Source organism: Salvia hispanica, chromosome 5 (assembly GCF_029641045.1).
Source record: "Salvia hispanica isolate PSC_SH4W2 chromosome 5, Shi_PSC_v1, whole genome shotgun sequence".
In the NCBI taxonomy this organism is placed as follows: Eukaryota; Viridiplantae; Streptophyta; class Magnoliopsida; order Lamiales; family Lamiaceae; genus Salvia; species Salvia hispanica.
In genome coordinates this window covers 4,480,553-4,491,779 of record NC_142696.1, presented here as the reverse complement: position 1 = coordinate 4,491,779, position 11,227 = coordinate 4,480,553, and the positions used below count along the sequence as shown (strand labels likewise).

The window sequence follows — 11,227 nt, the reverse complement described above, 5'->3', positions numbered from 1 at the left end:
TCTTTAAAAATCACGAACATGTTTCGAGTTTTCATAAAATATAATTTTGTATTTTTAGTATAAGAAAGCTTACCTCGATCGTTGAGTTTCCTTAACTTAGAATCTTTCGTTGCGACTTTACTTGTAAAGGCGACCTTTTGAAACTATCACAATAGGAAAGTAGTACTAATTTAGTCTTAAAACTACTCTAATTAAACTAGAAAACATGTCTCAAAGCTCAATTTCTTTCACTATGATCATAATTATTATTAGTGCTATTACCTTTAAGAATATTTTTCTAAAAGCTTATATTATTAACTACTGTCTCCTTTGCTATTCCCGTGTTCCGACGGAATGGCATTCTACACCTTACTAAAATTCATACAAAATTATATTAACTTATTTATCTTACTAAATCATTTTAGTTTAGGCCAAAAGTAATTAAATTCGAGTTTGGGCCATTTCTCAAATTATTTCAGCCTAACTAAAATTTCCACAACCTAGCCCACTTTCTTTCACCAAATTAAAAAGAATCCAACTCTAATCAAATTAATGGCCAAACATTAATTAGTAAAAAAGATAAGCCCATTTTTAAAACTAAATTAGTCCATATACTACCTCCCACCTATCGTCTCTCTCTTCCTCTCACTAAATCAGCCCCTCTCTTCCCAAAATCACGAAATTAGGCTCTAATCAAATTAATGGCCAACCATTAATTAGTAAAAAAGATAAGCCCATTTTTAAAACTAAATTAGTCCATATACTACCTCCCACCTATCGTCTCTCTCTTCCTCTCACTAAATCAGCCCCTCTCTTCCCAAAATCACGAAATTAGGCTCTAATCAAATTAATGGCCAACCATTAATTAGTAAAAAAGATAAGCCCATTTTTAAAACTAAATTAGTCCATATACTACCTCCCACCTATCGTCTCTCTCTTCCTCTCACTAAATCAGCCCCTCTCTTCCCAAAATCACGAAATTAGGCCCCTCCTCTGATTCAGACTTTCAGTCGTCTATGATACAGGAATATCTTCAAGAATATTGCTCATATCTTATTAATTATTTAGCTATCTTATCTCTCTAGCATATTTATTTCTTGTTCAGTAAGTTAAGTTTATTTCTCTCATTAAGTTAGAATACTCTTATTATAAATAGGAGACCTTGTTATTTTATTCAACGAATGAACATATCAGAATTATCTTATTTTTATTGTTTCTTTCATTCCTGCAATTTATTTTCTTGCTCAAAATCCTAGTTGAACGATAATTGGCTGCTCGACGGGATTCTCCCCGCGAACGAACCAATATCTTCTCCGCGATCTCTCGCAATTATCCCCCGATACGAGTTTATTCGTATCATTTGGTGCTTTCATTAGTTCTCATCCTCCAATTACTGTCATGATGTTTACTCAACTATGTCGATTGTCAGTCCAGACAGCCAGTTTACACAGATTGGCAGCAACTGACCACCCAAACACTCAATTATGTGGAGTGGCAGCAGCCGTATCAATCCAACACTGCCTGATAAGTCGTATTCTAAGCCTTGGTTACTGGTCAGTATGTCGTGATTGACATGTATTATCTGCAAAACAATTGCTTAAGTGTGCAGGATAAAGGGGTCCAAGTTATACAGTTCGGACGACGCAGGTGAAAAAGAGCGCTAGAAGGGTGCAATACTGACCAGGATGCATGCTAAAGAGAAGGCTCGAGATGGAGAAGAAGGATAGCTAGGATGATCATAAACAAGGGCAGAAAAGTCAAATTGCGAAGGAAGTCTCCTAAAAGCAAGGACAAGCCTCCCTATAAAAGAAGCCATTTGGAAAGAGAGAAAGAGTTCTGAGTTCAAAAGTCCAACCACTACACTTAGTGAAAATTTTCTCTAGAAGATCAGTTCCTTCAGCATTGTCCAGTTCTTCTCGTTCCTCGCCACAGCTATGGTCACCTGGAGTCCAGAAGTCCACTGGAGAGTCATCATCATATCGTTTCAGCCAGTTTGTCGTCGTAGTACAACAGTTTCATCGCCCGGAGTGGCATAAACAATCTTTAATCGCTTTCCTAGTTTAAAGTTTACTTGTTTTCTTCGTTGGATCTGTTGCAAACATTAATTCTTGTTGCCTTTTGAAGTATTCGTGAAGATCCGAACGTTTTTAATTATGAAGTTTCTATTTCGCATGTCTCCTTGGTTTGAAGTTGCTTCGTTCTGCCTAGGAAAGTTAGATCTAGTTGTAGCTTTTAATTTCTAAGTGTTGCGCATGTTCTCGTTGAGTAATCTAGATCTGGAGTTGCTGATTGAAGTTGAAGTTATGTTTCAGTTTAAGTTTTCGTGCATGAGTTTCATAATTTGCGTTGTCATCACCACCTTGCATGTTAGCCAGTAGGAGTAATCTGCAGTTTAGCCGTTCATCTTAATTTTAAGCTTTTATTCGATGGATTTGGAGTTTTAATTTTGTTGATCTGATTTCATCCATGGAGTTTGAATTCATGTAATTTTTGTTGATACTTGTTGAAGAAGAAAACATCACCATCTACTTTTGCTTTGGACCATTTTACTTTTTAGTTACTTTTTGCTTTTGTCTTTTACTTTTCAGTTGTATCATCCAGACCTGTCAGAGTAGCCACCCAACCACCAAATATATCATGCTTTCTAGTTTCCTCATTTAGTAACTGTCTACTTTCCACATGTCTCTGAGATACCTTGTTCCCTATTTCCACGAACACAACCACATGTCGGTCACTTTCACGCCCACTAATCAGTAGAGTACAATTTTTAAATTCCGTCTAGGTACAATCTCAACCCGAAGCGTGGTAGCTAAACAAAACCACCCGGGAGTATCACCACAGTTATCCAAACGTGTCCATCCTTGTGGGATTCGACCCTTACCTACACTATACTAGCCAGTAGAAGTGGATTGAGGAATTTGTTTGATGCGCCAGGTTACGGTTGTCGTGCCAACGACTCAGCTAGGTTGGGATTTTTATGATAGATCAGTTGGACGCACTCCCTTTAATTAACACGAACCCCTAACATGTGTAGAAAAACCAAAGAAAGCATCAAAATAGCATCGTTGCCGGGGATGGATGGCGTTCATATCTGTTATTGTGTGTGATATTTTGGTGTATATATTGTTTATAATTTTTCCTTTTATATATTTATAGATTATTTTTTACTCCTAATGAATTTGTAACAACAGACAGTTTTGCACAATGGCTTTTCATATTTTGCATTAAATTAGGTTTCAGCAATGCAATGAATGATTTTTTTAAGGGAAGTTCAAAGATTACGAAAAAAGGAAATGAAAAGGTTTTGAAAGATGTCATGACACACTATTTGAACTATAAATATGGAGTATGACATATGGATACCATAATTCGAAGCGGAGGTACACCCGTCAAAAGGGTGACGTGGAATGTGCTGCATAATGCTTTGGAGCGGTTTGTCACGATGCAGTAGTTAGTAACGGTGCAACACGTTCATACCACTTACCCACTTCTTGTAACTGATTGTTTAGTGCATAGCTAGACCTGTTCTAGATTCTATATATATCTCTGTAAAGATTTGGATAATTCATCGAATGAAAAACAAATTATCTCTATTAAGCTTTGTTATGGCTTATTTTCCATATTTCAATTTCTACTCATTTTCTCACAATCCGAACATCACACAATCCACAAGAATCTAGAGATGGCCTTCGAGGAAAGTACTAGACCAGCCATGAAAAGGATTGGTTAGACGTCAGATAGTTCCATCGGCTGAAACAGACGATGATCGGAACCGGCGAGCCCCGTTAAGTCCTAAAATTTCGTGTATTTAAGTTGAAATTATTTTATATAATTACTCCCTCGTCCACGAAAATTTATCCCATTTTTCCATTTTCGTCCGTCCCCCAAAATTTGTCCCATTTCACTTTTACCAATTTTGGTAGTGGACCCCATATTCACTAACTCATTCTTACTCACATTTTATTATAAAACTAATATATAAAAGTAGGACCCACAATCCACTAATTTTTTCAACTCACTTTCCATTACATTTCTTAAAACCCGTGCCCGATCAAACTGGGACGAATTTTCATGGACGGAGGGAGTATATCATTATTTTTATTTTTATTTTTATTTTTAATGCCATTGGAATCCATTTTGAACAATATAGTATGGAAGAGTCTTAAAATTTGTGACAATAAAGAATAATAGACATTTTGCTTACTCAATATGAATAAAAGTAAAACATTAAAAGAGAAGTTATAGGTATTTTTTGTGTAAATAGACTAATTTATATTTAATAATATTGTAAAAATAAAATAGAAGACGGCTACAATTTAGAACCGGTAAACTAAACAACAATTTTTTATAAAATAGATGAGTAAAGTAAGAAAGGTGCAGTGTAATTTATGAATTAATGAAGAGAGACTAAAATAAGAGAGAGAAAAAAGTATTGAAAGTGTTATTTCTATTTTTGGAAATGTTTTATTTTTAATTAGACAATCCAAAAGGGAAAATGTTTCATTTTTAATGAAACAGATAGAGTACTTTAATCAAATGTATTATTTTAGATGTATAATATACTTATAGGGGAGTGTTAGGGTGCCACCACCTATTAAAATAACACCATACCACTATTCCTAGTCAATCATTTGTACACGTGGATGAATAATAAGCTGTCACGTGACAAAAAATATTTAAAAAAAAAACTAAAAAAGACGGCCAACAATATGATGTACACTATACATCAATTTTTCTTGGCCAGCAATATCCAACACATTATACAGTAATCTATAGATTGTTATGTAGCGTTTATAATATTGTTATATATGTGGTGTCACGGTGTCACTTTAAAAGCTGTTGTAATTTTAACACAAACCTATACTTATAATTTTAGATCCACGTAATGATATGGTTTCTTAGATTAAATAAATATTTCATATTTTGAGAAAAATAAAAATGTACATAGCACGGGGTGATACTAGTTAAGAGCACTCCCAATGGTGCCGGCTAAAAGTCGGCGTTTTTTCGCCGTCTATCGCCGAGTTTTCGCCGACCAATGGGAGAGGTCGGCGATAATTCGGCGATTTTTCCTCCCGTTTTATCGCCAACCGGCAAAAAATCGCCGGATTATCGCCGACCACTGTGGGCGATAATTCGGCGATAAATATATTTTTTGTTTTTTTTTTTAATTTCCCCCTATAAATACTCCCCATCCTCATCTCTTTTCTCTCTTCATTCTCTCCTCATCCTCATCCCTTTCTCTCTTCATTTATTTTCTCTCTCTCCATCTATATTTAATGAATTCTGAATCGTCTTCTCATTCTCGGTCCGACGAGGAGATATCTCATTTAATTAAATTAGCTAGCTTTATTATATACAAAAATAAAACAATTAAATTAGTGATGATGTAAAAATGATATGTTGTGTTAGGGAGAAATAAGGGAGAAACTATTAGAGCAATTGGCTAAAAGTTGGCTAAAAACTGGGGATAAATTATGGTGCTATGTAGCGCTATGTGGAAGGAGTTAGGGAGAAATAATGGAAGTTTTAGAGAAACAGTTGGGAATGCTATGATAAGTGTGATTCAATTTACTACTAACCTCACGTGGATATCACTAATGACAGTTAAAGGAGACAAAATACACCGTTTTGAAAATTTATTCTCTTAGTCGGGATCTGAAATCCTAGAAGCCATGAAAACAGCACGAGAAGAATCCGAGGATGCAGCTAACGCAGAGAGCGCGGCGAAGAGGCAGAAACTCGATCAATCTACGCAGCAGCTTGCTTTCGAAAACCCGCTCCTTCCGCTTGCTTCTTACGACGATGATGAAGAAGTGAAAGAGAGGAGAGATAGGGATAGGGTTACAGATGTAAATGATGGCAAATTGGAAGGTATAAACGCGCTTATTGAAGATGAATATGATGAGGAAGACGATGAAGAAAGTAGGGCAGAGCAGGGACGGCGCAGTCGGTCGATTGAAGTAAGAAGAGACTGCCCGTATCTCGATACTGTTAATAGACAGGTATTTTTTGGGTTAAAGTTTGAGTTCATTGGAATTAACTTTTTCTGAGTTTTACTTCTATGCAATAACGATTTTTAATTGTATGCTGGTCTATTTGATGGTTCTGATTCTGATTTGAATTGATTTCGTTAAGGTTTACTGTTAAAAATAAACCTAGATAGATATGAATAGTACGATTATGCACTAATCCATTCTTTACTAAGATGGATTGAAATTTTGGAATATCTAAGGCCTTGATAATTTCTACATTTTGTACTAAATGGCTTGATTCAAATTCAATTGGAAAGGGGGTAGAATTGGAGAAATCTCATCAATGAGGATAAAAATATTCAATCATGTATGTTATCTATCTTGAGTAAAACACGCCCCACTGTTTTTTATCAGCTTTAAGTGAATGCTCACTGTTGCCTCGTTATTAGTGTAGATTGAAACCATAAATATCGATATCATCAAACGCACATATCCAGAAATAATGTTGTAATGATATGATCCTACATAAATGATTGTAAAACCTATCTGTTTGATCACTAATGGTTTTATTTAAAACCCACCCTTTCTGTGGTTCTTAGGCTTTCTGGCTGTATCCACACTCGGGTATGCTTGAGGCTTTGCTATGTACTTTTTTTAGCCTTATTTATTTAATTGCACTGTTTGACCCTGAAAAATATAGCCTCTCAAGCAATGCAACATACAGAAAAATTAGTCAGTAACAACTCGTGTGTTGCTAGTTTGTGGTGTGAGACTAAGACCAATTGATGCTATCTAAAGCACTGCGAAGGTTCTTGGTTTGTAAATTAAATACATTGGTATCCTCCAATTCGAAGTAATTTTCTTAGTGTCTAATTAGAACCATTAACATGCTGTGCTCTCTGGCATCTTAATGGTTGATATGTCATCATTTTGATCCACTGGTACTCTTATCAAAATATTACTCCCTCCGTTCTGCGGTAGTGAAGGCGTTTCTTTTCAGCACGCGATTTAAGTGAGTTAAGTAAAGGAGGAATAAAATAGAAAATGAAAACGGTAGAGAGATGAAGAGAGAATAAAGTAAGGAACTAAGGGTGAGTAAAGTATCAAAATATTACTCCCTCCGTTCTGCGGTAGTGGAGGCGTTTCTTTTCAGCACGCGATTTAAGTGAGTTAAGTAAAGGAGGAATGAAATAGAAAATGAAAACGGTAGAGAGATGAAGAGAGAATAAAGTAAGGAACTAAGGGTGAGTAAAGTAAGAGAGAAGAAATGTGTTGACGTTTGCTAGAAAAGGAAATGACTCTACTATTATGTAACATACCAAAATGGCAAAATGACTCCACTACTGCGGAACAAAGGGAGTACTCTATGATTTAATTTATTTCATTGATATATTCATATTCTCTAGTTTGCTAAATACTAATTATTTATCAGCTGATACTTTCCTTGTTCGTGATTCAATTTCTGAATCCATGTAGCATTTATTTTTCAGGTTTTAGATTTTGATTTCGAGAAATTTTGCTCAGTGTCCCTTTCAAACTTGAATGTCTACGCATGTTTAGTGTGTGGGAAGTATTTCCAGGGAAGAGGGCCAAAATCTCACGCATATACCCATAGTCTTGAAGCTGGCCACCATGTCTACATTAATCTCTGTACAGAGAAAGTTTACTGTCTTCCTGATGGTTATGAAGTCATTGACCCATCATTGGATGACATCCGCCATGTACTAAACCCAAGGTATGTATGGTTTCTTTGTTTGATTATTAGTTTTTAGCGGGTTTCACTTTCCCTTCTGTGTAATTATTAGAAGAGGGAACGTTCTTAGTGTCCAGGGCTGTTATTATGTAACATTTGCATTTTTGTTCACTTTGTGCTGTTATTTTATTCTTTTAGTTATCTCTTGCTTCATCCTGATAAGTTCTTTCTGGACCATCCCTTGATTTTTTGTAAATTGTACAGGTTTTCAAGAGAAAATGTTATCCAGATTGACCAGAATCGTCAGTGGTCCAGGGCGCTTGATGGTTCTGATTATCTTCCCGGAATGGTTTTTGATTGAGCCTTTCTTTGGGTGTTACAGCTGTCTCTATTCCAAAATTATTCATGTGATGTGTGCTGAAACATACTAACCATGTTGATCTTTTCCATTTAAAATGCTTGTAGGTGGGGTTAAATAATATCAAAGAGACTGATTTTGTCAATGTTACCATTCAATCTTTGATGCGTGTTACTCCCTTGAGGAACTTCTTTCTTATACCCGAGAACTACGCCCATTGCAAATCCCAACTTGTTCATCGATTTGGAGAGCTCACTCGAAAGATCTGGCATGCAAGGAACTTTAAAGGACAGGTTGAATCTTAAACCTAGTCATAAGTTCTCTATTGGTTCTTGACCTTTTATAAGCTGATGCTGAATGGTTTTGCAGGTCAGTCCACATGAATTTCTCCAGGCAGTTATGAAGGCTAGTGGGAAAACATACCGAATAGGTGCTCAATCAGATCCAGTTAGATTTATTTCATGGCTTCTTCAAACATTGCATCGAGATCTTAGAAGGTCTAAAAAGGGCAGCAGCATCATTCACCAGTGCTTTCAGGTTCCCCCTCCCCCCCTCTCCTTTTTCTATGTTTATGTTCTTTCGTCTCTTGTTCTTTCATTAATATTTTGGGCTTGTATAGGGTGAGCTGGAGGTTGTCAAGGAGATCCATAGCAAGCATATAGGAGAGAAAAAAGAGAATGGGGACAATGGAAATGATGCAGGTAATGTCATATTAGAGACGAGCAAAATGCCGTTCTTAATGCTTGGCCTGGACTTGCCACCACCTCCACTCTTTAAGGACATTATGGAGAAGAACATTATTCCACAGGTGCATTTATATCTTAAACTTGGAATGTAGAATTGTATTGGCTGTTCCTTAACAAACTTGTCGATTTAATTTATATGTTGTGGATATGGAGACTGTTTGACATGTTCACTTTTGGATGCATAGCCAGAGAATTCATGTGCTAGGGGCCTAGGACAATGTTATATTTATTTTCTTTCATTCTTTCAGTATCCTCAAAAAAATGTTGATCACATAATATTTCTTTATTGTCAATTATTGAAATTTCTTTCAGTTTCCTTCACAATGATCGCCATGTTTTAGGGTCTGAATGCTGCATTCCGTTAGTTTTTGGTGAATATAAGGATTATACTGGGTGTTAGCTTTTCATATTTGGCCATATTCTGGATTGAGCTACATATCAATCACTTGTATGTTTGTTCATTTCGCAAGTTAAGGGAGATTCCACACTGCATGACTGCTTTATGTCACACTAATTTGGTATTTTTCTCTCCCTTGACTTTGTGAATGTTTCTAGGTTCCACTTTTCAACATACTCAAGAAGTTTGACGGCGAAACTGTGACTGAGGTGGTTCGCCCTGATACAGCAAGAATGAGATACCGTGTCACGAAATTGCCACAGTATCTTATCCTCCACATGCTTCGGTTTACAAGAAACAATTTTTTTGTCGAGAAAAATCCTACACTCGGTAAGTAACTATTAAGTACATGTTAAGTAAGTGGCTATTGTTGGATCAGTTGCAGAGTGTACTCTCTAGTGTGTAGACAGGATGTGCTATTCATATTTGTCTGTACAAATACTATTCATGTCTGTAGTTTAGAAGTTACCTGATTCCTGCGGCTCTGGAATTGCAGAAATTAGATGTTGACTCAATCCCCCAGCTAGGATGACACATTTCTTAGCCGGCACGAGATTTTATGAGTTACTTAACTGGAGATAGAAAACGTGGGTTTAAATATCAAATGGAGAGAAAAAAGTGCCTAGGTGTATTAACTGGAGAGAAAGTTAACTTTATTATTTCCAAAAAAGAAAGTTACTTCATTATTTCCAAAAATAGAAATGTGTCCTCTTATTTGGGACATATTTTAAAGTAAAGCATGCCATCTTAATTGGGACGGATGGAGTATGTGATTGAACCAAATTCTGTATTTCTGCTTCAGTTGACAGTATCTACAAATAGGTGTTTGTTGTCTTCTTCTATGTAAAACTATCTGTGGAGTATTATTCGCCTGACTCTTATCTTTTTATCTGGACATTTTTGGCGCAGTTAATTTCCCTGTGAAGAATCTTGAACTGAAAGATTACATTCCCCTTCCTGTACCGAAGGATAAGGAGAAGTTGCGATCAAAGTACGACTTAATTGCTAATATTGTTCATGATGGTAAACCAGGTGGAGGATCATATAGAGTATTTGTGCAGCGAAAGTCAGAAGAGCTATGGTAAATACTTGAGTGGCTTTCGAAGTCTAATATAAATTGAGAGTAGGTGCGTGTCGATCCATCCCCTTACCCTTTGACCTGCTTGTTTACTAGGTATGAGATGCAGGATCTCCATGTGTCAGAGACGTTGCCGCAGATGGTGGCCCTTTCCGAGGCGTACATGCAGATTTATGAGCAGCAGCAGTAGATGATTAGGGATACTGAGAAGTAAGTGGTACTGGAATACAGAACCTTTAAATATCTGAATTTTGTTCTGTTTTACTGTTTCATTCGGAATGGTATATGAATCTTTTGCAGCTTCTTTCTCTTATGTGCCTACGATTCACACTATAAACGACTCTCTAGCATCCAAACTTTAGGTAATTGCAATTTAATGCCATCCCCTTTTATGACATTCTTACTCTTCTCCCTAGCACAGTAAAACTGGATGCATTATTGATTCATTGTCCATTTATGTTTAGGCATGCATCTGGACAGATATATGATATTTGATGATGTTGCACCAAATTATTTTATTAAAAAATTATTTATATTATATCGTATTGTATTTTAGTTACATAATTACTGAGCTAAGTACTTAAATTCTATTTTGGGCAACTATTAGTCATTTGGGTGGATTTGCCATTTTGTAACTAAGTCCTTTTCATTCTTTTCTATTTATTCGCACCAAATAGTAGAAAATACTTTTAAAGTCTTGTGTTTCGCGTAATACTTTCTTAAACTTATTTTTGCCTTTTCTTTTGTTATTTACTAATTTGTGTGTTGGCTTTGATTCGTTTGATTGTGTTTTCATTTTTATCAACTTTCTTAAATTTTCTCTTATGTAGATAATCTACAAGCTGTATTGAAGTATTTATCAACTTTTTATTTAGTTTTCACTTTTGATGAGAAACAACTAATCAATCCGCACCATGTTTGGTGCTCCGTTACCATTACAGCATTTTAATGCAATCAGAATTGGGTGTATGATTAGGAGTGGGTTTTGTATTGCGGATCCA

General features: G+C 35.9%; 1 protein-coding gene across 3 annotated transcripts; it reads left to right on the top strand.

The window, feature by feature from the left end:
- Positions 1 to 5,588: 5,588 nt before the first annotated feature.
- LOC125189040 (Ubiquitin C-terminal hydrolases superfamily protein) lies at positions 5,589 to 10,790 on the top strand. Of its 3 annotated transcripts, XR_007170811.2 has the most exons (11): positions 5,589 to 5,984; positions 7,445 to 7,689; positions 7,912 to 7,996; positions 8,113 to 8,298; positions 8,375 to 8,542; positions 8,625 to 8,813; positions 9,307 to 9,478; positions 10,058 to 10,229; positions 10,323 to 10,436; positions 10,527 to 10,588; positions 10,691 to 10,790. XR_007170811.2 is itself a non-coding variant. In XM_048086206.2 (10 exons), the coding sequence occupies exons 1-9, from the start codon at positions 5,655 to 5,657 to the stop codon at positions 10,414 to 10,416; spliced, it is 1,641 nt and encodes a 546-aa protein (XP_047942163.1). In that variant the 5' UTR covers positions 5,589 to 5,654; the 3' UTR covers positions 10,417 to 10,436; positions 10,527 to 10,790. The 3 variants fall into 3 exon arrangements, 2 of the variants coding, with proteins under 2 accessions (XP_047942163.1, XP_047942162.1); XM_048086206.2 differs by having other exon boundaries at positions 10,527 to 10,790; XM_048086205.2 differs by lacking the exon at positions 10,691 to 10,790 and having other exon boundaries at positions 10,323 to 10,539.
- Positions 10,791 to 11,227: the final 437 nt, after the last annotated feature.

Bases quoted from the DNA above. Each gene is read 5' to 3' on its own strand.
- LOC125189040 (XM_048086206.2), top strand. From the start codon at position 5,655: ATGAAAACAGCACGAGAAGAATCCGAGGATGCAGCTAACGCAGAGAGC. The intron at 9,479-10,057 runs GTAAGTAACTAT...TTTTTGGCGCAG, and splicing joins CGAGAAAAATCCTACACTCG to TTAATTTCCCTGTGAAGAAT. The intron at 10,230-10,322 runs GTAAATACTTGA...CTTGTTTACTAG, and splicing joins CGAAAGTCAGAAGAGCTATG to GTATGAGATGCAGGATCTCC.